Below are 25,801 nucleotides of genomic sequence, written 5' to 3' on the forward strand. Positions count from 1 at the left end.
GGGGGGAGTGGTAGGGAAAGAGAGAGGAAAGAGGATGGGGGTGGAAGAGAAGAGCTGTGGCTTTGCATAGGGTGTAGCAGACTTAAGCATGATAAATACAAACACAGCATCTTCCCATCTGTTTTAATTTCAGTTCCTCAGAGTATGTGGTTGAATCTCTGGTGGTTGTGCAAGAGCAGTATGGTCTTCAGGCCAGCCTCCTGTAGTTTGAGCGATAGTGCTCAGGAGTAGCTTGCAGCTGTCTGCCTGCAGCTGTGGGTATAACAAATGAATCTGATGTTAGCACTCCTGGAAGGCTGCAGGTGCACCAAGCTTGGCTTGGAATAGCTGATAGTGGCTTAAGCAGTCCCATCTGCTTTGGAGAGATTTGCAGAATCAAGATGACCTTGCCTAATTTCACTCATGGTGATGTGTGGTGATTAAGTTAAGATCCTGAAGAATGCCTCTTCCTGAGCTGGATCTCTTGGGGGGCTTTTGAAATGTCCACCTCTTTGTTCTTCTGTTGCAGACTAATAAAGGAGATGAGTTGTCAAACCGAATTCAGAACATGCTGGGCAATTATGAAGAGGTCAAGGAGTTCATGAGCAACAAATCTTGTCAAAACCTTATAGGGATTCCAAAGAGCGTTGCCCCTCAGTTTCCTCCTGGACAGCCTGATCGCCCATACTTCCCTGAGAAGGCCATCCATACATTGCCATCTTCATTCCAGCACCTGACCCGCCGTCCACCCGTGGGACCCATGGTTGTACCCCCTCGTCCTCCAAGCCACTCCAGTCACTACCAAAAGGCACAGTCAGGAACCGAACCAGCCTCAGGTTTGCACAGCAAGGGCCGCAGCTTGCCTAGCACTCGGAGCCACGGTCAGGAACACGGCCGGGGTGGCTGGGACTCTCAGGCAGGTTTTCCCCGCAGCCACAATGGCAAGGCTGGGAGTGGGGAAGGTCGTGCTCATGGCCTGCAGGCCTCCCCTCTGGCGCTTTCCCCGTTCCTGCCATGTTTGTCTTCTCCTGTGGCACCCCTGTCACCTCTACATTCCAGCCAGCATATCAATTCCAGGTCACAGAACAGCAGCAAAAGTCATGGGTCAACCTACAATCAAACCAAATCATTACAGGACTTAGTGACAGGATCTCAGGAGAAGGAAAGTCGGGACAGCCTAGCCATTACCTTGACCAGCACCACTCAGCCTTCCTCTCAGACTTTTCCCCCTTCTCTGGCATCAAAAGCCAGTGCAATGCAGCAGAAACCAACTGCCTATGTCAGACCCATGGATGGCCAAGATCAGGCATCATTTGAATCCCTGGAGCTTAAACCTCTCCTGGAGGAGTACCATGAAGGACCCAGTGAAGATGTCTCAGATTTGAAGGCAAAAGTTAAAGCTGAACTATCCAAGTTGGAAACCCCTTCTGAGCCCAAGAAAGAGACTGATGAAGATCTCTCAGATTTGAAGGCGAAAGCCAAAGCAGAACTATCCAAATTCGAAACCTCTTCTGAGCCCATAGAGGTGAGTGGAATTTTTGGGGATATCTGTTGGAGCAGGGTAAGTTTGGCTATGGGAGAACAGGTCATCAAACAGTAGTGACTGCCAGAAGCAGTGATGACTGTGTGTGTGTTGCCCAGTTTGGAAGGTGCATTTTGAGGTTGACCTGGGTGTGAGATACATGTTTGAATGGTGAAAATGTGACACTTCCTGTGATTTTTCTGTTGTTTTCTCAGTGAGGCTGCAGCAGGTTTTATGGTTCAGACCTGCCTCTGTGCCCATAATTTTTATTTTCCTCTAAGGCTTGTTGAAAAGAAGGGGGGAAATGATATGATGAGAAGATCGAGTGTTGATGCTGAGTGGTGGCGGGTGGAGGCCCCAAATCCTCACTGAATACTGGGCAGCCAGCAGTGCAGTGGATTCTGTGATCACCTGGGCTTTTTGACTGTGAATACCACAGGATTCTCCTCTGTAAGTTTGTAAAATCTTGCTGTAGACCCACAGGAAAATATGACTTGATAATGCAAGTTTCCTTGTTGTACTCCATCTGTTTTTGCTGACCCAAGGCCACCTCTCTGATTTGCAATGTGGGATGGAGGCAGAAAGCAGGTAAAGCAGTGGGAGAGGAGGAACAGCACTGTACATGTGTTATTCAGCAAATGCAGCTCCTTTTCCTGTGCTCTTTGAAGCCCCGTTTCAGCTGTGCCAAGAGACCATCACTCTTGACTCTCCTGCCTCGTGTCTTGGCCTCTTGTGAGCTCAAAGGCACTTGGTCACCTGGTACATTTTTGCAGATTTACTGGGCTCATCCTTCAGCCCTGATTTTATTGCTATGCCCTGTGGGATGTAGGATCCCGTGGTCCTAAGGCAGCTGGGCAAAGAGAGCTATGGAGATTATTTCAGATTGTATTTTGGTGCTTCTGTAATGAAGAGTATGGATGCAGTCTGTTTTTCATGGAAAAGAGTGTGGATCAGCTGCAAATGACTGTAGGCAGTATCTTGTGGGAAATGAAAGGAAACTGTCAAAATGACATTGCTGAGAAGTTGTGAAAAATACTTTTATGTTCAGAGACTTTATTTGCTACTGAGTAGGTTTGGCATTGCACATCGCACCTCCAAACAGGAAGTTCACTGAGGTCCACATTACCTTATTTGCTTAACCGGATTTTCCTCCTGGGAGATAAAGAAAGCGGTGCAGGGCATCACCTTCTACATTATCTTATTGTCTCATCTGCATTATTGTCTTATCTCTTTTCCCATCCCCATGCTTCTTTTGTCATCTCATGTAACTCTGGTTTAATATGAATTTTGATAGGGAAGCATTAGCTATGATGCTGTGTGCTGAATGAGACCTTTTTCTCCCTTTCTGTTGAGCACGTAAGTCTGAGTCCAAATGCCAATGAAAATCCTACAGTTGCCAGTACCATTGCAGGAGTACCATTGCTCATGCTCCTTCTGTTTCATCTGTGGCAAAGTAAGAACACAGTAAAAAGGGAATTGAAGATAATTTAAAAAAAAAAGTTGATAACAAAAATAATTGAACAATAAAAACAATTGATTAAAAAAATTGAAGATAATAAAAAATCCTGGCAGAAGCCAGGACCCTGGTTTTAATTATATGCTTAGTCCATTTTGAAGCTGATAAAGGAGCCATTTCTTGAATATGCTGAACTACTACTGCTTTGCAGTAGGGATCTTTAGGCTGTGGCCCTGATTGTTTTCTGTGTGTAGGCAGGGAGGAATACTGGCATTTTGGATAACGGCTCTGTAAGCTCTAGTGAAAAATACATTACTTTGATTTCTGCTGTTTTCAGTCTTGTCATTGTCACATTTGCTTACTTCTGTTTGGTCTCAGTGATGAACATCTATTTGATGATAGAGCCCTCCAGGGCTGAAGCCTGGAGGGAGAGGAGGAAGAAACAGTGTGGTGGCACCCCTGGATATATGGCCCATGGATGTCCTGTACAAGAGAGGCTGCTTGGGGGTCTGTTGGTTGGAAGGTCAAACCCCTCTTTAGTTCTTGGTGAAACAGGAGCTGTGGAAAGGATCCTGCCCTGCAGTGACCCTGACAGTGAATAGGTCTAGACTAGCAGAAACTTTGCTGTTCTTTCCTCCTCTTCCCTGAACTGTTTGGCCCCAGTTTACTGAACAGCCACATGCCAAATACAGTTTTTCCTGTGATCTCCCTTGACATGACTTAGGAAAGCAGTTTCCTCAACATGTGTTCTGGTTAATTGAATTTCTAAGGCGGGTTTCACCTGCAGCTGTGAATTCATTATTGACAGGTTCTGCTCTTGGGAACACTAAAAAGTTCAGCCTTACAGGCCAAATAGACAACACAGTTTCACTGAGGAGTTGTTGGAAAGGATGGATAAATATAATTGCCTGGCAAAAGATTTATGATAGTACAGCCAGGATGAAAACAATCCCCCCTACTGGCTGGACAATGCCCTTACCTACAGATAAGTCCAAAAGTCAAATGGACTGTTCCATCTCAACCCCCAAAATATATGGTTCACCCTGCACCTGTAACCCTCCCCTGAAGCATCAGGTGTCTGTAACCCCATTGGCCCAAGTCTTGTTCCAGCCCACCTTGAAGCCCCCTGATAAGGGGTCTCTGAGGGGCCAGATGCCCTCTTGGAACTTCCCCTTTCTTGAATCTTCCCCCCTTCTTAGAACTTCCACCCTCTCCTAGAGCATCCTCTCTACCCCTTGTCTCTCCCCTCGCCCATCCCCTCAGGCCTTTCCACGTGCTGCGTCTGGCAGCTCCAAGCAAGACCTTTCACCATCCCTAATAAACCTGATATCCTAAGAGCAGCCTTCAGAGATCTCTCGTCTCCATTCATCTAAGCCTTCCTGGAGCCCAGCGTTCCCTACACAGAGTTGAATGAATCCACAGTGGATAACAGTGCAGTGACTCACTTTGCATTCACAGAGACACTGAACAACTCTTTCCCCTCTTTCCCAAATCAAAGCCTTCACTTTCAAATGTCATCACTGTCCCTTTAAGGCATCTTTCCAAATTTGTTGAGAGAGGGCTTAAAAATATAGGACACATGAAGAAGCTTGGATGTATCCCTTCTCTTCATGTGCCAGGTTTTTCCTCTTCTCCAGCACCTAAACAAAGATGCTTTTAAAGTCATTCTCTCTCTCCATGTCTCTAGGAGAGCTGCAGCACCAACAAAGACCCTTGTATTGCCTCCATTGACACAGACTGTGATGTGTGAAAGGGAATCAGTTTGACAGCAGGGGAAGAAGCAGTCAGACTCTTTTGAGGGAGAATGTTTATAAATCCTCAAGCATTATTAAGGGCACAGTGTATGGAGGAATGTTCGGCCTTTGATGCTCATTGAAGATTTGGCTTTATTTTCCCAAAAATTTTGGAGGTTAGGGCATAGCTCCTTCTACCTCGTGTAATGAGGCCTCATCAGATTCTCCTGCTTGTGAACTGGGAAGCAAATAGGGAAGCAGCCAATTTAGAACTCTTAAGCAGCAATGAAGCAGCCCAGATATCTTAAGTATTTTTGGTAACACTGTATTATCCTTGTGTTCAAATTGCTGTAATTGAGCTGTGTTTTCCTCAGTAAAAATTTATCAATGTTCACCAAGTAAATATGGTTGTTAAATAGCAATTACTAAATACCTATGAAGATGTTTGGATGGCAAATACAAAAAGTCTGTTCTAGGTAGATAATTTTTCCACTGGACTTCTCTTCATGGCACCTGAGTTTTTCTACTGGCAGAAGCTGTCAGACAGGTGAACCCTGTGGAGTAGAAATAAATACATTGTTTTAATTCTGCATCCTTTCAAAATTAAAATTATTAAAGACAAATGTAGCACTGTTGCCCTTATGTAATGAATACACAGTAGTCAGCATTAAGCTATTGTCATCTTTCTACCAAACTTTTATGTATTTCTCATTTAGTGAATAGAAGGGAGGTTGTTTTGTTTAGGGTTTTTTTTCCCCCTTACCTCTTGTATTTCTTTTTTAACTATTTTTTTTCTTGCTTTGCACTAAAAGAGGTAACAAGGTGTTACTTCTGCATCTCCTCTGCTGCCCTTCTTATAATCAGAAGTGCCTTAGGTGACTGGAGAAGGGCTTCCATGTGTCCCCACAGGCATTGTGTCTATTTATCTTGTTGCTGGTGTGTGACTGCTAAAGAAGCAGATCAAACATGAGTGAGAATTGTTACTTTTTCTGACGTTTTGGATAAGAAAAGTTTTAAAAGCAAAAAAAAGTAAACCTCAACCTCACCATAAGAGCTGAAACTGAGCTATCTCATTTTAGGTAAGCTTCCCTAACAACTTGCATGTAAATATCTGGAGCTGTGCTATCCAAGGCCTTTCTCGCAACCCTTGGGCATTGTGGTGTGAGCAGAAATGAATTGCAGCCAGAGCAAGGTTTACTGGGGGGATTCTCTGCTGCTCCTTGTCATACCAAGTACCCAAAGGCAAATCCTTTCACTTGGGTCTTCTCCATATTCCCTTTTGGCTCTCAGAAGTAAAAGCAGTTGGTACTTTTTATGCTCTTACATTATTTTAACTTCTTGTTGCAGGTACATCCAGAGGCAATGACTTTAATCACTGCCCCTTGGGATGGTTGCATGGACCACAGTCAGCTTGGGGGTTTGACTAGTGATTATGAGGTCAGGATTGCACACAGCTTTTGCATTTTTAAATGCATAAACACATTTTGGCTTCTCTTGGTTTTTTTTCACTTGATGAGCATACAATATCTTAGGAGAAGTCACAGTCAATCCTGTTTGACAGGAAAGAATTATATATCGGTGCTGTGCTTTGTTTGGGGTTTTTTTCAGCTAAACCAAGCCAGAGCATGAGGGTGTAGTTATGTAAACAGAAAAAGCTACTTGTATTTGATTTAATAGGTCAGTCCCACAGGATGCGAAAGAGGATTTTCCCTTGTGTGCATCTCCTTTGGAAGAAGCCACATTTTCTATCCAGGCTGGAAATAAACCAGCAATAAAATGCCAAATCAGCTCTGATGGCTCAGGTGAATCGTCCTCCAACAACATCTCTCTAGATTTCTGAAACTCTCCACACTGTTTCTTGCACAAGTGGAAAGTGCCAAAGGGACAGATGTTGCCAATTTGAACCGTACAGGGGGAAGGCAAATATTGCTAAGCAACCGAGTGCTTGAGAGAATTTTTCGGAGAGGAGCCAAGGGAGTTATGTCTGGGAGTGCCTGCAGCTTCTCATGGCTTGGTGTGAGGGAAGAGATTAAAAGTTCTTTCCTGTCAGGGCTGATGCCGCCAGCACAAAAGACACCATAACCTATTGACACTGATTAGGGCTGACAAGGCAATGTATGAAAACAGGAAATCTGCCCTGCCATGTGGGAAGGCAGTAAGACATGTTCAGAGAGGTAAGTGCAGCACACGGCCGGCGCCAGGGTGGGGTCAGCAGCTGGCTTCAGCGGGACCAGGTGAAACCCAGGCGGGCACCCAGCCCCATGAAGTTCAGTGGAGACCGTGTCTGGGTCTGCCTTTCATTCTGACAGGGAGCAGGTTGCTGAAGGAGGGGCTGGCAGGGAGAGGGGGTGTTTTCAGTGAGTCTTGTGATAATTGCAGGCTGCCTCATGTAAATGGAATTGTACTTCTCTAGTTACTGAAGGATGAAAAAGCTTATTAATGAGGCAAGTCTTAAAACACCTCTGTGTGGTTGTGCTTCTCCGTGGCCAAGCAGTACTTCATAGGTAAGTGCCAGCCTGGAGGTCTTTGCTTTGGTGGTCACAAATGCCACTGGAGATGTTTCTTCAGAGAGTGAATCTGCCTATTTCAAGCCTCTGAGTTATTTTGGCCATAGACTCGTGGTGTCTTGTTCAAGAGATATGTTTTCAGGAATGAAACACAAGATTTATTTTCCTACATTGATCATCACATTCGCACTCTCCTAATGCTACTTTGAGCACCTCCTGGACTTTAATCTGATTCTTTGCTTTGTTTAAGTGTAGGGAAATGTTTAGCATGTGCTTTTTGTTGCATTTCTTACTTCATGGGATTTTTTTTTTTTTACTGGCTACCAGTGAGCCTTAGTGGAAGTGGCATTTTGCAGCTTAAGGATGCTGCATAGGAATATGGATCAGCACAGGGATGTGGGTTATGACAAGTCTGGTGGTACTGCTTTTGCTTCTTGGGCACTGATCACAGTGCTCTTGGCCCATGTGGGTGCTGCAGCAGGCAGGTGCCTCACTGAGGTATTGGTCAGCTCTATGGCTTTCAGTGAGCACCAGCATCAAGGGGAGAGGAGTTCCTCTGCTGTTTGTATGAGCTGGTACATACTGCATGGAGAAAGTCTTCCTGCTGGCCCTGGGTAGGGCATGAGATAGCCAGAGCTCACCAAAGCTTGACTACAGCAATATGGTAATTTTTGAAATGAAGTCAGCAGGTAGTAGTGTTCCTGCTCTGGCACATGATTCAGTGTAGTCTGTTTTTATATGAGTTATGCCTCTCTTATTTGTTTTCTTGTGTTGCTATTCTATGCTTTGAAGTTTCAGGTCTCATTTTTCATTTTGTCTGATGACTAACAATGTTGCTGTCTAAATTATCTTTAACATCCTTCTCCCTCCCAACCTTTAGATGCCAGTTTTTATCTACATAATGATGAGCATTTATTACTTAGACAATAAAATAGTGCTGTATTGTTTTAAGCCAGTAGAATATTTTAATTCCCTGTTGGAAAAGGTGATACTCCTAATTTTTTGATCTCCTGCTTTTCAACACACCAATTTCTCCTCCAAACTGCTTTAGCAGTGTCACATTTTTTGCCAATTTGTTCAATTAATCTAATGGTTCATAAATAGATAATGAGCTGCTCTTTTTGCATGCAGTCAGGGGTATCTTGGCAGTCCATTGTACTCCAAGCAAAAAGTCTGGGTGCTTTGCCAGAGAGGCTCTGCCATCAGCCCACCTTCCTTTGCATGTACCCAACCACAGGGAGACAAACTGCAGCTGACATCACTTTGTGCTTGTTTCATACCCAAAAAGCTGGATTCTGGGAAGTGTCCTCTGTTCCCTCCCTTCCCCACAGCCTCTTTCATCTAATAAAAGACACTACAGCCTTCCATGAGTCCCTCTTCCAGGATACTGAATTAAACCACTTTGGCCTTTCTGCCTATTCTTCAGATGGAGCTTTTCTGGAATCAAAGGAGGAAGGAATAAGGGTGGTGTTTGCTTTGGCTGCTAAGGAAATTGAGCTCAATAGTACTTGGCTTGTGGACTAATTTTTAACTAGTTATGAAACTTGACCTAAACTCCCATTACTTACAGAAACTCTAGTTTAGGTGACTTGGTCAAATGTGCACTTTCCTTTGAAGACAAACAGTAACTTCTGGTATTCAAGAGATTACCATGTAGTTTCAGTTATTCCACAGTCAGTAATGTTATCTTGGCTGCCTTACTAAACTTCACAAAGTGAAAAGAAACAATTGATCAATTAATAAAAAAAACAATGAAAAAACTCCAAAGACCCTACTTTAAGTTTTCAGATCTTTTTCACGGCTCAATGTTAGAAAGAATAGCAACAGCCTAGCAATATTCATTTCTTGTTGTTTTCCTGGGAGATGAGAGAATTCAGTTTCTGTATTAGCATAATTTTAAGAGACTTTGTCTTGAATTAGAGCCTAAATTCAAGTATTTGTTTTAATACACTATTGAATTGAAAGCACCCCGAAGGGGAGGAGTGAGTGAGCACTTCCCTGTGATTTTTAAGGTTAACTGCTGTATGTGTTTGCAACTATGTTTCTGTGTCTGTAGAACAGGCACACTGACAGAGTGATTGCACATTTACAAGCTTGTTGTAAAATAAACAATGTCTGGAATGATTCCTTATTAACACGGTAGTATCTATTTCTTTTAAAGCTTACATTTTTTAAACTTTGTTTAAGAACAGTAGTTTTTTAAAACATGACTTATGCATGTTGTGTTTTGAATAGCAATAGCTTATGAAGAATGCTAAAGATTTAGGAAGAAACGGTGAATTAGTGTAACAGAAGACAAAATTATGTTAGATTCAACCTATTCCTCCTCGTACAAGGAATATTTTGGTTTCTTTCATCAACCTGTCAGCTCACTGCTGTTCAGACCAAGCTGTAATTCAGACTTGGCTGGACACCATCTGTTCTCTATGGGTGAAAGGTGTGGTATATTCAGCCTGAATGTTTTCATTTGAAGCAGGCATTTTACTGAAGGTGCTCTTGGGCTGTCACATTGCTTGTCTCTTTGCATTTGTGCTTTGCTAATCCTTGGCTGGGTGTGCTGAAGGAATGCCATCTGTGCTTTACCAGTGCAGAGGACATCCCTTGCCTCCTTGGTGCAGGTCAGCTTCATTCCTGCCCCTCTTTGCCAATACAGTATAATTGTTGCCACAATAATATTGCACATTTTTCCCTAATGAAAGCAAGAAGAGAAGCAGTGTGGTATTTATTTTTCTGTTTGCTATGGTAGCAGTAACCCCTTGGGTATGTCCTACCCTTCCCTTAGACATTTCCTCAGAGCCTTCTGTGGTGTACGTGTAGGGCTTTCAGGAGTCAAAGGATTGCATGTGAAACTATTACAATGTAGAGACATTGCCAGAGAGGACATAAAAAAGTCATGGTACACAAAGGTGGTAACCCCTATTCATCATGGCTATGAATTATGAACCTGCCTGCTCCCATCCCTGAGGTATTTTAAATTATTGGAGTATTTTGCCATTGGTTTGTGGGAACCAAACAAACATTGGCATCATTTGAGCAATTATTTGTAGAGGAAATTATGGGCAGTAAAACAGTGACACAGAAAATCTGGAAATGTCTGTAGTCTTCTTCAGTTTGCTGTCCCTAGGATGCATCAGGAAAAGATGGAGAATGCTTTTCCTTAGGCAAAGGTTGATTGGTGTCTTGGTACTTCTTGTACATCTCTCCTTGTTTGGATTTTAATTCCAAGCTATTCAGACAGTATGTTAAATAAGCAAAAACCCCATTTCTTCCCTCCAGATTATACAAACAAGGAAAGAAACAGTGAACTGATTCTCTCCCATCCTCTCAGCATTGCTTTGTTTCCTGATAGCTTTTTGAGCCAGGGAGGCTCATGGCCTGTAGCCTTCCTATTGCACCTGAGTGACAAGGATCACTTCCCAAGTGCCAGCCAGGTACATTAGCTCAGCACCTCCTGCTTCGCTTGGCTGAAGGTAAAAATTGTGTGTGACAGCTCTGCAGTGTGTAAGCCTGGCCATAAAGAATTTCTGTGACTTGAGGAACACCGTCTGCAGCCTTTAATGCAGAGTTTAGGGAATGATAAAAATGTCTTTTAAGGAACCTTGCATTTTGAATCATGACAAAGGCAAGTGTCTTCTATATACAGACTTAAAATATTGTGGACTGGTTGTTCTAGACACAGCATAAGCAAAGAAGGTTCTAGAAGGCTCTGTCCAGCCCTGGCCTCTGTTCCCACCTGGCAAAGCTCAAGCTGTTTGCTGGGGATAGGATGAAAAGTGTCTGTGTGTGCTCAGCTGAGTAATAAGAAACATCTCCTGGGAGAAGACCATGTCAACCTCTGCTGCTTTTACAGCTGAAAGTATAAGTTAATCTGCTTTCAAGTTAGGCTACTTTAAATTACCTGGTCACTCTGTTCAGCATACAAAATTGAAGAGTGACCAGATAACTGGTGGACAGGACTTGCTTTGGTTTCCCATTGTCCTTAGCAAGACAGGGAGCTTCCAAGAGACCTGTCCAATATTTATCTCGAGGAGGATAACTTTCATCTGTGTAGACATGATAATGGTGATAATAATAAGGCACCTTGCTGTTCCAACCACAAAACATAAAATCTAGAAATAGGTTTTATTTTTAATTTACTTCAGTTAGAAAACAATAGTGATATTTGCCTTTGAAAGCAAAAGGATATCCTGGTTTGTTTTTTTTCCCTGCAAGTTAAGTTCCTTGGTTTGGAAACATTTAAAGATAATTCTTCCATTTCCATTAAAGTTTAAAAACAGCATGTAGGCTCTTTCTGAGTTAAGAACTTAGGGAGAGAAATACAATTCCTATCTTTTCAACACATGTGTTTTCTTCTCTTTTTTCCTTTGGGAATACTATTCTTAGATGTACTAACAAGCATCCCTTTATTCATGTCCCTCCCACTTGCCTTCTCCTTTGATGCACAGGTCCTGATGACTGATGCCTTTTAGCTCCCCTCCAGGCTGTGTGGTCCATCCCAAGCAGCAGCACAGGGATGTGCTGCATGCTGGTGTGGGACTGGTGATGTTGCTCCAGGCTCCAGCCTGCCTCTTCAATTTGTTTCATTTCCCAAACTTTTATTGGCAGTGTTGGTAATGGAGGGAGGTGCTGAGGGTTCTTTCAAACAGCTGTGAGAACCTGCATCTTCAAGCCATGTTTACTGAGTCTTGAAGAGGAGGTGCACCAAGTGCCACCACTGCCGTCATAAATCTAACTCTGCTTGTTTTCCAAGGGGAAAGTGGTCTTTGGAAATGGAAAGCATTTCTGAGAGATAGCAGCAGTTAATTATCTGAAATGATCCTCAGAACCACAGGATGCCTCTCACCACCAAAAGCCCCAGTTTTCTTGATGGTCTTAACAAGCATATTTATTATTTTCTTATCTTTTGTTGTTTCAGCTGCAGTGGCCAGCCTTTTTCTGGAGTAGGCTAGAGTAAGGCTACTCAAAATATTGTTAAAGTATATCTATGAGCATAAATTGCAATGAGGTGGTACTGGAAATGAGAAAATACCTGAAACAGTGGTCTGCTGCTCTTACTCAAATGCTTACATTGAAAGAAAATTGTGTATTCATTCTGCAGGGAACAGGGGGACACAACCTCAGCCTTTTATGGACACAATGCTTACAGATTCACAGTAAGCAGTATTCAAAATTATTTACTAGAGAGACCTTAAGAAGACAGTGGGTAAGAAAGTTTTGTGGAATCAAGGGGTCAGAACTAGATTTTTGAGAGGTACTATACAGATGTTGTTCATTGCAGTGGAGAGGTGCTCTTGTGTGGAGGTTCTTTATGCAGGGCAATTTACCAGAGAGATAATCAGCCTTGGCTGGAGTCCTGGTCTGCATGGCAATGTACAGGTGATGCTGCACTTAACTTCCAGGCTTACTTTGTTTGGATTTCAGTTATATTATTATTAGATGGAGCTAATAATAAGAGATGCACAAATTTTTATCAGCAGCTCAGGATTTGTAATGAATCCTTCATTAAAACATATCAACATTCTGTTCCCTCAGGACACAACCCCCTTGCCTACTTCAGTCAAAGAAAGACAAAACAGTAATTTGTTTTGCTTACTCCGTTTGAACACAAGGAGGCCCGTGTATTTATTTTTAGATTGAGCAAAAGAATCCATCTCAGGGTTAGAAAAGCGTGTAAAATCTTTAAAGAATGTTTTATTTCCTGCAGGCATCCACGCAGGAGCAGGACAGTGCAACCATTGTTTGTTGAATATTTTGATGTAAAATGCTTAAATTGCCGGGATCATTCAGTGTCAGCTGAAGAAAACTCATGGGAACAGTTTGATTTGGTTTCAAACCTATGGTGAAAGCAGTCAGAGGCTGGAGCTGCTGTCTTCACTTGGAGCTGGGCTGCTGAGTTGAGGTATGGGCAGAAGCAGAAGAGAAGGTAGCATTTTTTTTAGTGGAATAACTTTGGTGTTCCCTTGGAAAAGAGAGGAGTAGACTCAAATGAGTTAAGTGTACTTGTGGAACTGTCCACAGGGAACTTGGCTAGAGGCAAACTGTTGGTGAAACCCTGGTGCCCACAGAGGACCTGAAATAGCACCCAGAGAAATTATTTTAGAAGGCTCCTGTGGATTCTGAGACTGGTAGATTGGATTTGTCATCTACAATGAAGTTTTGTTATGTCAAACAAGCAGCATAAACACAAATGAGAAAACAAATGCATTTATCCTGTAATTTCAAAGACACTATCTGGCTGGATAAGACAGACTCCTTCTGTAAATTTCTGTGGTGCCTTAATATTGTTTTACTGCACGTACAGCAAAAAGCATAAATGGGTTTTGTTTTTCATGAACTACAGAAGTGAAATCTAACACTGGAAGCAATGTCAAGCAGGTCTACTTAAGCTTTGCTTTGATTTGCTGGAATTATTCCAGTCTCATTCCATTAGGTTGAAGAACTAGAGTGGTGAGAGGGGAGACCCAGGATGTGTTTCTCTTTTAGCTTAACGCACCCATCTGGCTACCTGAAACTGGCACAAAACTCAAACAAGTGCATCCCCAAACATGTATTTCTTACAGCTGCTGCAGTGTGTTCTACCTTGTTACTGCTTTCCACAAAGAGAATCTGATATAAGGTTTTTATAAAATGTCAGCTATTTCAGTTTTATTTGTGTTTAATTTTGTCTTTTCATCCTTTTGTATTCTACCTTATGTTTGGGTTTTTTTTTTTGTTGTTGTTGTTTTGGTTGTCATGTTTCTTTTAAAATGGAGTGAGTTTTCTTCTTCTGTGCCAAAAGCAATGTGTCTTGCAGTAATTTCTCCTGTGAAAATTAATCCTAGTCTTGGGGAACCTGCTGAGAAAATTGCCTTCCCTTCTCATGGATTTGTCGTTCTGTGACAGCAGCTTCCTGAATTTCCTGGAACAGCTCAGGCTGCTATTAAAGGGACTCTGCTGCCAAATAGTACCTCTATTTATTTTACAGTAGTAATGAAAGCTCAGACAATATTCCTTGTAATAAAATGGCCTTTAAAATCTGTAGCCCTAGTTTATGAAGTTGGTCATTAAGGACATACTGAGCTCTGTATGATTTGAGATTTTAAACAAATGATGTCTATAAAGGTTTCATTACAGTAATGAAAGTCTGTTTTTGTTGTATATTTCTGAAATGTTTTTGAGCTTAATAGAAAAATAGCACCAAGAAAAACCTAAATATGTGCAAGTATTCCCACAGTTGCATATGAGGGAAGTGTGAAGTCAAGGAAGGAATGGTCTCATCCTTAAAATACAGTTTCCTTTGAAGTGTTTGCACACACTTTAGCCTGATTTGTTATTGACTTAATCCAAAGCTCACAGGCAACAGTGCAAAGACTTGCACTTGTAAGCTTTAGCTCAAGCACCACCTTCTTCCTTTTAAAAGCACTAACACTTTTTACATTAACTTTATAAAGGAAACAAGCAAAACCCCAAATCCTTACAATTTCTTAACATGAAAAAAATCAGAAGAAAATCTTGTGTTGACTACCTGCCTGCATTTTTCTAACTTGGCACAATTTTATGGCTTTGTTAGCTTTTCATGCCTGTTTCCCCTGTGTAGTCACTTCTCCAGTAGTTTCCAGGGTTGTTTTTTTTTTTCTTTCTTTTGTTTCAGCAGCTGCAACAGTGATGTTTTCCCAGGTTCACCCCAAGTGGCCATTGATGCCAGAGCTGAGGAAGTTGTGTTTTGTTAGAAGAGTTGGGTGCTGATGGAACCCTTGGGCTGGAAATGAAAGTGTGGTTTTATGCCTCAGGGAGCTGTTGTGGTTACTAAATTTCACCAGGATGTGCTTCAAAACCAAGTTGTTTTCTATTGTTTCCAATCCATTTAGCTACATGCAATTAAAATATCCCTGATCCATAGCTCAGGGAATACAAAGCCATGGACTAGGTTAGTGCACATGGGAAAATACCACATTTTAAATGGATTTTATGTGCTTTCTAAGAAAAAAAAAAAAATCTGGTAGCAAGGCATACACTGATTGCATGACAGGTTTTCTTTGTGTTTTTCTCATAATCTAAAATATCCACTTTGTAAAGGTTTTAAAATTATTATTTTCTAGTTATGCAAATATTGGGTACAATATAAGAGGCGCTGCAGATTTGTAAAATGAAAATAATTGTAGGACTTATGTTCTGTGATATGGAACACTTAAGTAGCCTTGGCAGGGAATCTGCTTGGTGTCTGGTGTTCCTCAAGATGTTGTGTGAAAGCCTTTATGAATTTTCATGTTTATGTATTTGTGTCAATCAGCAATACGGTTTGAGCTTCAAGCTTTGGCAGCCTCTTTCAATACATGGCAGAACATTATTGCGTCCATCATCAGGATTAGTAGGGCCTTTGTTAAAATAATACCTGCCTCTTGTTGACTGGGTCATTTTGGAAACATGCCCTGTGTGTGTCCATCTTGCATCTGTCTATAGCACAGAGAGGATGGATTTTTAACTGTACAAAAATACAGTGGTGGGAAGTTGCTTTGGAGAGTAAGTTGGCTTGCTATCGCTAGTGTGACTTGTGTGAGAAGAGGAGAGAAGGTATCTAATATGCAAGATCTCCTCCTGCTCTGACTGGCTGAGCACAGATGGGTGAAGAGAGGACAGGATGGTAGATTTCAGTCTGATTTTTGTCCTGCCTGTTGTTTTCAAACTAAGCTTTCACGCAGTGAACTATGCAGTTTTGTGGTCGTCTTTGCATTCAAGCAGCAATGACTGTGCAGTTGACATGAAAAAATAAATTTAAAACTAGAGATTCCTATTCAAATATATTAAAGCATAGTATTAAATGGGAAGCAGCTGAAAATGTGATTGGTTTGTTTATTTGGGTTTTGAGAGTTGGCAACCTTCTCTGCTGATAGTTGCAGGGGCAAAGCTCTCATTAGGAAACAAAGAAAACCTGACAGCAGAATGAAGGGCATGGAACTCATAATTGGCTTTTCTCATTGTTGCTGCACCACTTGCTTGGGTTTTGTTGGTGCTAATAACTCAGTCTGAGATCAGGCAAAGAGCAATAGCTGGCATGCTTGAGCTGTACGCACACACATTTCAGTTTTAATTAGGAGGAGATACCAGGCAACGCACTTGTGCTGTAGCTGCTCCTCTCCTACATTGCCTGGGTACCTGCAGCACCAGTTTCACTTAAGATGGAGATGGAGTTTGTTTGTGCACAGGATGTCAGGGGGCACCTCCAAACAGGCTGTGACAGCAGAGGCTTGCAAATAGCAGGGATAAGCAGTTGGGTGGAAATTACTTAGATGAGAAGGAACAGAAAGGTCTGCGACACCTTAACGCTTGCCTGAGAGGCATCCTGTATCCATTCCAGTTAATATCTGCTCCAGACCTCCTGTCCTTGTCCTTGCACACCCTGTGTGCTCTGACTGCCCCCGGCCTTGTTTGAGTCCACATATCTCAGCGGTGTCACATGGTGGCTTCTGAAATAATGCATGGCCAACTCTCTCTGAGAGGTGATTTTTTTGACATCTTGCTTGAAAGTACTCTGCCACAGCCTCCTGACGAGGCAATCTATTTAAAGACCAGGGAGAAAGCTTCAGCCCCCTTGTTCCACACATGATAGCCATACGGTCCTTCAGCTCCACTTGGCGCATGTGACAGAGTGGGATGAAAATGTGTGCTGTAATTTTTAATGGAATATCTTTTAAAAAAGAAATAACCTTAGAAGCTCTCTGACCTCATCTTCATTACAAAAAAAAAAAAAAAAAAGCCCTCAAAACAACCACTGCTTATTCTTTGTAGTATCTGTGGCCCACATATTATCACCACCAGTGGGGCATCTCTTTTGTGTGCCTAGTGGTTCCTTAGGCAGTTTAGTTTGGGCTTGAGTTTTAGTTTATTATCCTGATTTCCTCATTCATTCTCTAGCAGGGTAGTGTGAGGCTTGGGGCATGAGCAGAGCTATGCGTTCATGAAAGCGTGCGTATTTTGGAATTGCTTGTGAGGAGAGGACATGGAAGCATCTCTGAGAGTTTCATCACACATTTGCTATGCAGTGTGAATTGAGTGCCTGTGAAGATTTTAAATTGTTTTCTAAATTAAGAGCTGCCTCTCATATTTTTTGGTTATGTGCACCTGTGCATTTCTGCATGCCTGTTGTAGTAAAGACAGACTAATTCCTCAAGTAACTTCTAGGGCTTCTTACATTTGTGTAGATGCTTGAAATCATTTTGGCCTGAAGTCCTTTTCAGTTTATGATCCAAGTAGTAATGAAGCCTTCAGGTTCTGTTTTCCTTTTTTTACTTTAAAATCAGTATTCTTATTAATATTACTAGTAATTAAATTAGTGTTATTGCTGTGGGAACTAGCTGTTACAGAAGCACAGCATCAGTTTGGGTGGAAACATAGTCTCTAAAAAAACTAAACCAAACCCAGCAAGCCAAAAATTCTGGATGTCCCATGATTGTACTTGACCTTGATCATCAAAATATTTTGCAAGCAATGTTTGGAGGTGCCTGTGTCATTCCCAAACTGAAAGAGTGTGGCATAAGGGGATTGTACAGATGTCGGTGTCAGACACCAAATATGCACCAGGCTTAACTGGAGTTGTCTGTCTGCACATTACAGTGCTCCCAGGAAAGGCTGTAAAAGAGCTAGCAGAGATAGACAGCAATGTGGAATATTTGATCTGCCACACCCAGTCCTCAGCAGAGCTGAGCTCCTTTCAGGGATTTCTTTGGCTTTATGGCTTTTTAGCTCTTCCTGCAGCAGCACTGTATTTCTCCTTTCCCCTAAACTCCTCTCTTAAAGCTGATAAGGGCATTCCATGCTGCTGGGTGGTAATTGTGGTTTAATGGTGGTTTAGTGGTTTAACAAGCTGAAACACAGCCAAGATGTGACTTGAAGGGAAAAAAACCAAAACCAACAAACAAAAGGGGGAAAAATACTCAGGATGCAGAAAAGCCTGGCTCCATCAGGCACTGCATAGTTTTATAAAAGAGGTGTTCTCAGTCACTGGAGTTGGGATGGAGGGAAAGGGGGTGTTCCCCACAGGTTTGGAGTGCAGGGACAGTGACAGTCCTACCTGAGAGCAGAACCCCTGTGCAGTCAGCTGACTCTGACCAGTTTTGGTGTGGTTTTGACCCTGTACTTGTTCCAAACAATCTGTGATTGTAATCTCTAGAGCAATCATTTCACCATGTATTTAATAATGGTGTCCTAAAAAAATGCAACAAAAACAGAGGTCCTTATGCTGCTGATGCAGATTTGTGTGATGCTTGTTCAGTGTCGTGTGTTTGTTTTTCTTTATATTTTGTGCCATGAGGAAGAAAGGGGTTTCTGCTGAGCCCCTGGACCTGTGAAGAACCAGTCACTGAACCTTTGGGGGTTATGATAAGTCCTCCTGACAATTGAACTATAAATACACAGTCTATGTAAACCTGTATCAATGTCAAAGTCTTTTTAGGCTCATCAGAAAGAATGCCAGGAAGGGGGATGTGGGTTGCTTGGCAAGGATAAGAGAGGTCCAGACTGGCTGTTACAGATATTCTCTTGTTGTCAGGTGAATTGCATTCCACTTTTGTCATCACTTACCACCTCATAAAACTTAAGTTTCTGAAATGGGTGAAGTAAACTGACTTTGGTTTGTTGCAATCAATCCATTATAGACAGAGTTTTGAAATACTTTGTCCAGGCAGGATTGTCATTTCTTTCCGGTTTCCTGGGAAATTTTTTTTCTGTGGTGTTATCATGGGATATCTCGGGAGTTTCTGAAGCATTTTGCATAGGAAGATGCAAGTGAATGTGTCTGCTGTTCACCACTTACTGAATTAAGAAGTAAATTAGGCTGAGCTACCAGGTTAAGCCTGCTGAGAAGAAAAAGGAAAAAGGGGTGCCTTTTTTTGGCACCATGAGTTACGAAGCATTCCAGTCTCTTGCCATGTGGTAGTTCTTTGCTGTTTGCCCTCCCTGTCCCCTCCTCCTGTCTGCTGTGGGACACATCTGCAGGCCTTGCTTTCATTTGTGTGACTAATCTGGCCGTGCCTCAGCTTTCATTTGTTTGGGTGTGTAAGGTCAGAAGCAGCTCTCCCTGTGTGATTTTCTGAAGAAATTCAGAAAGGCTTTGTCAAATGAGCACTGCTTCAATGAGAGCTTTATGTAGACTCAGACAAATGAGGTTGCAAGGAAAAGGCATTCCTCATCTCCTCCTTCCAATGTAAATAGTGCAGCTTGTGGGAAACAGATGAGTGGACTTTCTGTGAAAGGGCCAAAGATGACAGTTTTGGACTTTATTGAAGTGTTTGCTTGCATTGCTCTTTACTTTTTTCTGGGGAAGATCCTTCTGATTGGGCACTGCAGCTCACTGTCCATTTCCTTGAATGGGAATAAAGTCTTCCTGGCCTTTCCTTTTCAGCAATTACTCTGATGACTGAACACTTCCATAGAATTTCTTGTTTATAGTCAAGAAGCTGACCTGGCTTGCATTTTGCTTGTTACAACTACTCAGCTCTTTGGTTATTTTCTGTTTCAGCCTCTTTTAATGATACCAGTTAGGAAAGGACATGTAAATGACACATACTTTCAAAACACATCCCTTGTAGTAGATGAGAAGCTGATCTGTGGAAGGGGTGTTCCCCATGGCTGGGGCACATCAATGTGTGGAAGCACACATACACTTCGAGAAGGGATATGCTAGAAAACCCTGCCATTAAAATTTGGGACTGGACATTTATAGTATTAAGTGATTGACTGTTAGATCTCTTCAGGCCAGCTGTGTCAGCTCAGCAACTTTAGATAAATTATTGGTAGTATCAGTAGAATGTTTGCTCTTTTATCAGGTACTTTACCAGGTCTACCACATCTTTATCTCACTGTCAGGATGTTTAACTTTGGGATTGATGAGACAAACTGGTTTCAGCTTTATTCAGCACCAAAAGTCCTGTGATGCCCCCCTTTTTCACTTACCACCAGTAGCTTGGCAAATACCATTTGCCACTGGCAGCATTGCTCAAGTTATTTTACCTCATTCCAGGCAGAGTGTCCTAGCAGCATCTCCAGTCACCTCTGTGCAGGACTTGAAAATGAGACGTTTTAAAAGTGCATTATTAACTGTCCTTCTGATGGGGATTTTAATCTTTACTAGCATTTTATTACTAATGGGTTTCCATGAAATTTATTGAGCTGCTGGTAAGCAAATGTTCACTGAGTGCGTGACTTTCTCATGTCGGTACAAAACTCAAACTCATGCTGCTTCCCTCTTTCTTGTTACAGCAAACCAATCCCATTGATGTGCAGTCCATTGAAGAAATTTTGAGGGTAGGTACTCTTAAATAATAGATCTCTGTCTTTTCTTAGATTTTGCATGCTTTAATGTAATGGTTGGGGAAAAAAATACCTCTCTGCTTATGTTCACTTAGCAGATGTATCTGTCACTAGTTTTGGGGTATGCTGAGAAGAAGTAAAGATAAGAGTCAGCCTCGAATACAGCTGGAGTTGTAAGATCTGTCTTTCTATCAGTACATAAGTCTAATACACTCTGGTGCAGTTCAAGACTGACAAGCCATCTGACACAGCCAGAGGTACTCCTACATCAAGTCAGGGCTTTGCCATTCCCAAGTGCCCTTCCTCCAAAGGTTCTAGATAAGCTGCCTCGCGTCTGTGCTGCCAGCCCCAGCAGCATGGCCCTGAGCAGTAGCACACCTGTGTCCTTGCCACCTGCCTGTGCATGGCACTGCTGCTGGGCTGCTGCTCCCTCACTGTAATTCCAGTCTGCTCATGCAGAGCAAAGCCACATCTGATGGTGTAACCTTGTGTCAGAACTGCCTCTGTAGGCTCCAGGTGGCTGTGGCTGAGTCCTTTATGTAATCCCTTATCCCTTCCCTCTGCACAGTGTGAAAATGCCCTGGGATTCCCAAGCCAGTGGTGCTGATCTTGAGGAGAGGGTTCCTTAATGTCAAATGCTATTCTGAGATGCTGAAGTCCTGGGGGAACAGTTTGGTTTCTGCAATTCACTTCTCTTGCTGTTGCTTGAGGTTGAAAAATCCTGATGCCTCAATAGCTCTCCAGAAGCTGCTGTTGGGGCAATGTTTTCCTGGAGGGGAGCTGTGCATAGGTGCCCACTGGCTCCTCGGGGGTTGCAGCATAAGGACTCCTAGAACTCTGGCATCTTTTTGTGTCTCACCAGGCACATCCTGTGTTCTTGCCTGTTAGTAATGCATATTACTATTTTTGTAGCCACCATGGGGAAACGTCCAAATGCATGAAGAGGTAGATCCAAATGAATCTCTGTGCCTATCAGCAAAACTCCTGATAGTTGCTCCTCTCAATCTCTTTCCAGGAAATGACCCGCTCTTGGCCACCTCCCCTGACGGCTCTTAATACACCTACTAAAGCAGAGCCTTCCAAATTTCCATTCCCAACAAAGGTAAGACACCCTCTTTCTGCCAGGACTTTTGATGAACTAGAAGAGAGCTTTCTGGCTCTTGGATGTGTTTCCCTCTGATTTTGTCCCCGTTCTATAAATAAGGGCTGTTAGGAGGTATTAGCTTCAGAAGTAGTCAGGTAAGTTAAAGCAAAATGGGGGTGAATAAAAAGTGCACCAGCAATTTAGACATTTGTTGTAATTGTGGTCTTCAAATACAACTATTTTTGAGAAACATTTTAAATATCTCTGCTGAAGCACAAAATATATTTTATCATTTTATCAACAGAAATATTTGCTGACTGTGCTAAACAGATGTGTTTAGCAGACCTTAGAAAATTAAAAAAATATTTCTTCAAGAATGCACATACCCCGAATGTGCTAACAACCGATTTTTGGTGACAGTAGCATGTTATCATTTCTGTCCATGCTAAGCTACATGGCCAGCTTAGACTATTGGACACTTTGACAAGATAGTTGAAATGTTTATTACAGTAAAGTAACACATGGAAAACAAATCATCAGTACGTGGCTCTTAAGAGAGAGCCATTTATTTTATTCTCATTTATTTTATTCTCAATTTGCACTTTGTCCTTTTTTTCTAGGAATTGCAACCTGAAGGATCTGTAGCAAAGGATCAGAGTAAGTAGATAGCCAAAGAAACACACAATGTGTTTATTGACAAATAGTTTTGTGTGTTAAAAATATCATGTAAATTGACTGACATTGATGAAGAGGCGTGATTTCCTGTGCTTTGTTGAACAATGATGAATTTAGAAATGGCATAAGAGATTGTGTACATTCATTACCAGACATTAAGGCAGCTGTTCATCAGAGGACAAATAGTATTTAATTAGGAAACCCCATTTGGAATTATGAATAATCCGAATGACAATTATATCCTAGAAGAAAGTGATTAGTCTAATCTGGTGCTCAGAGAACACAGGGTAAAATAGGCTACAAAGAAGGCAAATAAACCCAACCTATTAATTTTTGCTTTCCAGCGCAGTATGGAGCACCTTCAGAAACGTTCCCAGGTTCTCAGCCAAGAACATCGTAAGTAACCAGATCCTGTTCGCATCTTTACTGTGCAGTTAATTAAAGAACCTGGAAAGAACTACATTTTGGGTTACTCAGTGTTCTGAAGGTTAGGATTTTATCAGTCTGATTTTTCTTAGAAAACTTCCAATGCAGGGATTTTTCACTAACAGAAATATTGTAGTTTCATGATGGAAAAGACCTTTAAGATCATTCAGTCCAACTCTTAACCTAACAATGCCAAGTGTACTAAACCTTGTCATGATTACAATGACTGTGTTAAAACCAAAGCAAAACTGAAAAAAAATCCCAACTATGAATGCACCAGATTAAAGGTATTTTATTCTTTTTATTTGTGGCTATTTAATATCACAGTTTTGTGCTCTTCAACCTACAATAATGCACCCAACTGACATAAGTTACAAAAGGTCCAAACTGAATCTGATTGATCCTGGATATTGTTTTGAACCCTGTGAGGGCTAGTAAAGCTACACCTAAAAGAATTATAAAAACCAGGGCTGAAATTTTAAAGAAAAAAAAAGTAGATAAAATAACTTGGTGCTGTCCTCTTAGGTGACAGTGGTTATCTGTTAATTAGGTTAATTACAGAAGTTGCTTGAAAACAGTTTTGTGCAGGCTGACATTAGTATTTCAGGATTAACTTGGCCAAATGCAGCATTGTTAGGTTCTGAGCCCTCAGTAACAAACAGAAATCTTTCCATGTCTGGAAGTCTCAGGGGTCCATGTGCAAGGCACTTGCTGAACCATTACATTTAAATGTCTGTCAGTTCATATGATACATAAAGATCTTGTTACTCCAAGATATCCTCTTCCATGGAAGGCTGCAAACTACAAACTACAAAGCTTATTCCACTTGTTTGCCTTTTCTTTATCACAAATCATTTAATTAAAAACCAAAGAAAACTTGGACTAGTCACAATTGAAAGCAAAATCATGTCTCCATTTTGGTTGAGATTGTAGAATTTTTCACTCAAGCTCTGTAGGGTCTGTTAAACATCCCTTTTCCTACTGTTTCCTACTGTTCCAGCATAATGCAGAGGAGCCCTCACTCACTGGGAGCGTGGGATAGTGTCTTGCTGAGCAGTCAGCTGCTCCCTTAATCTCTTCCTTATTTTGCTTCACTTTCATCAACCCCAGTTTGTTCCTTCTCAGTGACATCTGGAAATTTTCACTGCACTACTAAAACTAGTAGTTCCAACTGCTCCAGCTTGTGCCTTCCTCCCCAGCTACCCTATGACCATCATCATTATTTTAGTTCACAGCTGCTTGTAAAAATACCTTTAGCCCTTTGGTCAGTTTTTGAAACAGCAGAGAGAGAAGAGGCTTTTCCTGCAGACAAGAATTTGAAAAGACTCCTTCCTTACCCCATGGGGCCAGAATTGTAAATTTGGCATGGTATGGAGCTCTGTCCTTAGCCATGATCCCCTCTCTGCTCAATGACCTTTCTGGACACTTCAGAGCCAGTGCTCATCTGCAAAGGATGTGTGAGCCCACAATCTGCAAAGGCAGTGGAAGCAGGGGGAACAGGGGGGCCTGGGTTTATGTCAGAGTGAAGTTTGCCCAAGGACTTCCTCTGCATCTTTCCCTTGGAGCGATGCATCCCTTCCTTTCTGTGTTTGTTTTCTCTGGCACAACAGGCCTGGCTTTCTGTGCTGTTCAAAGTGCACGTGACTGTCTGAAAATTCAGCTGCCTGGAGTAGCTTGTGTTGCAAAGTGTAGCTGGCTGAAAACAAACAGTGATTGTGCTGGTTAATTAGAAGATGAAATCCCAGGGCATCTGTGTGCCCAAATTAAGCATTCAGCTTTTCAGAGCGTGCAGGGATTTCCCAGATGGATTTCATTCTTGAATGCAGCCTTGAAGTTTGCACCTGGCAGTGCTGGAATGGAAGCAGCCCTCTTTTGAAAAGGGGACATGCCAGCTTATTCTTGGTGATGCATCTTTAACCTGGCTAGCAGAGAGGGACCAGCCTGTGCTTTCAGTGAGATTGTTTGGCAAGTGATAATAATTTTAGTGCTGCTTCTCTCACTAAAAGAACTCTTTTTAAATAGCTTTAGGGAGATTAATGTTGTGTATATAAGCTGCAAATGAACAGGTCCTGTGAATGAAACCTTGGCATCTATTCATTCCTGAGCTAACTGGAGCATTAAAATTATTAAGGCAGATTTATTTTCTTTAACTAGGCTATTTAACTATTTGTCAAAACCTTGTTTTGGGGAAACTGGCTTTGTCTACCTTTGCAGAAGTATGACTTGAAGTTTTAGTATTCTTTCTTGATGCAAAATAGAACATAAGTAGTTGCAGTGTTCTTTTATGCTGATGTATTTTATTTACCAGCAGCTCAGGTGGAAAAGGTAGTCCTATTTATTACAGTCAAATCAGATTTAAAGAGATCTAGGTAGTATCTTTGCAGGTGTCCACAGCAGGGGTTTGAAACAAAATGATCTCTAAAGTCTCTTCCAACCCAAACTATTCTATGATTCTGTCATTATCTTCTTACCTCTAAATGAAATAAGTCTTTAGTCCACAATTCTTAAAGCAGAACAAAACAAAACCAACAAAACAAACAACGCCCCAAAACCAAACTTAAAGCCTTTCATCATGTTTTAGCATCCCTGGAAGTTTCTTAACTACCATCTTTGAAGGACACCTTCCCCTTAGGAGCTGTGAAAGAAAAAAAGGATTCATTGAGATACCATTAGATGCTTAGCCAAACTGCCCAGAAGTGTGGAGAGTGCCTGCACTGTCACTGTTCTTTTTTCATGTCTGTGCCTCCTTGGTCTGGCAGTAAGCCTGGGCTCTGGCCCACAAGCAGAGCTGGCTCATGTAGGATTGCTGCAGGCTTTGGGCTGTTTGACTTCTGTAGGGAATTTGGAGCTCTCCTTTTCCAAGGTGGTGTCTCAGAGTGCTTCCCTTCGGTGTTTATTCTAAATGAAGAGGCAAGAGGTGATTTCCAGCGAGAAGGTGTGTGAGGAAGTGAGGCAGTGGAGGGTAGATCACAGGGGAATGGCAGTCAAAATGCCTGAACAAAGAAAGTCCCAACTTTTTTCTACTTTCTTCCGCTTTTTCCAGGGTGGTGTGTTTCGCTGGGGTTCATTTATAGTTGTTTTCTCACTATAAAACATGTTGACATGAGGGGTCAGAGTCCTATTTTTCTTTTTTGG

At 42.0% G+C, this 25,801-nt stretch overlaps 1 protein-coding gene across 2 annotated transcripts in view; it reads left to right on the forward strand.

The window, feature by feature from the left end:
• The window catches only part of AFF1 (ALF transcription elongation factor 1), a 68,008-nt gene that overhangs the window by 23,071 nt on the left and 19,136 nt on the right, over positions 1-25,801 (forward strand). For both annotated transcript variants that reach the window (XM_021549218.4, XM_021549219.4), the window contains exons 3-7: positions 509-1,504; positions 20,431-20,475; positions 21,497-21,583; positions 22,186-22,222; positions 22,585-22,636. In XM_021549218.4, the coding sequence (XP_021404893.3) occupies positions 509-1,504; positions 20,431-20,475; positions 21,497-21,583; positions 22,186-22,222; positions 22,585-22,636 (1,217 nt within the window). The remainder of the gene's footprint in view (positions 1-508; positions 1,505-20,430; positions 20,476-21,496; positions 21,584-22,185; positions 22,223-22,584; positions 22,637-25,801) is intronic.

The sequence above is a fragment of the Lonchura striata genome, chromosome 4 (assembly GCF_050655825.1).
Source record: "Lonchura striata isolate lonStrDom1 chromosome 4, ASM5065582v1, whole genome shotgun sequence".
In the NCBI taxonomy this organism is placed as follows: domain Eukaryota; kingdom Metazoa; phylum Chordata; class Aves; order Passeriformes; family Estrildidae; genus Lonchura; species Lonchura striata.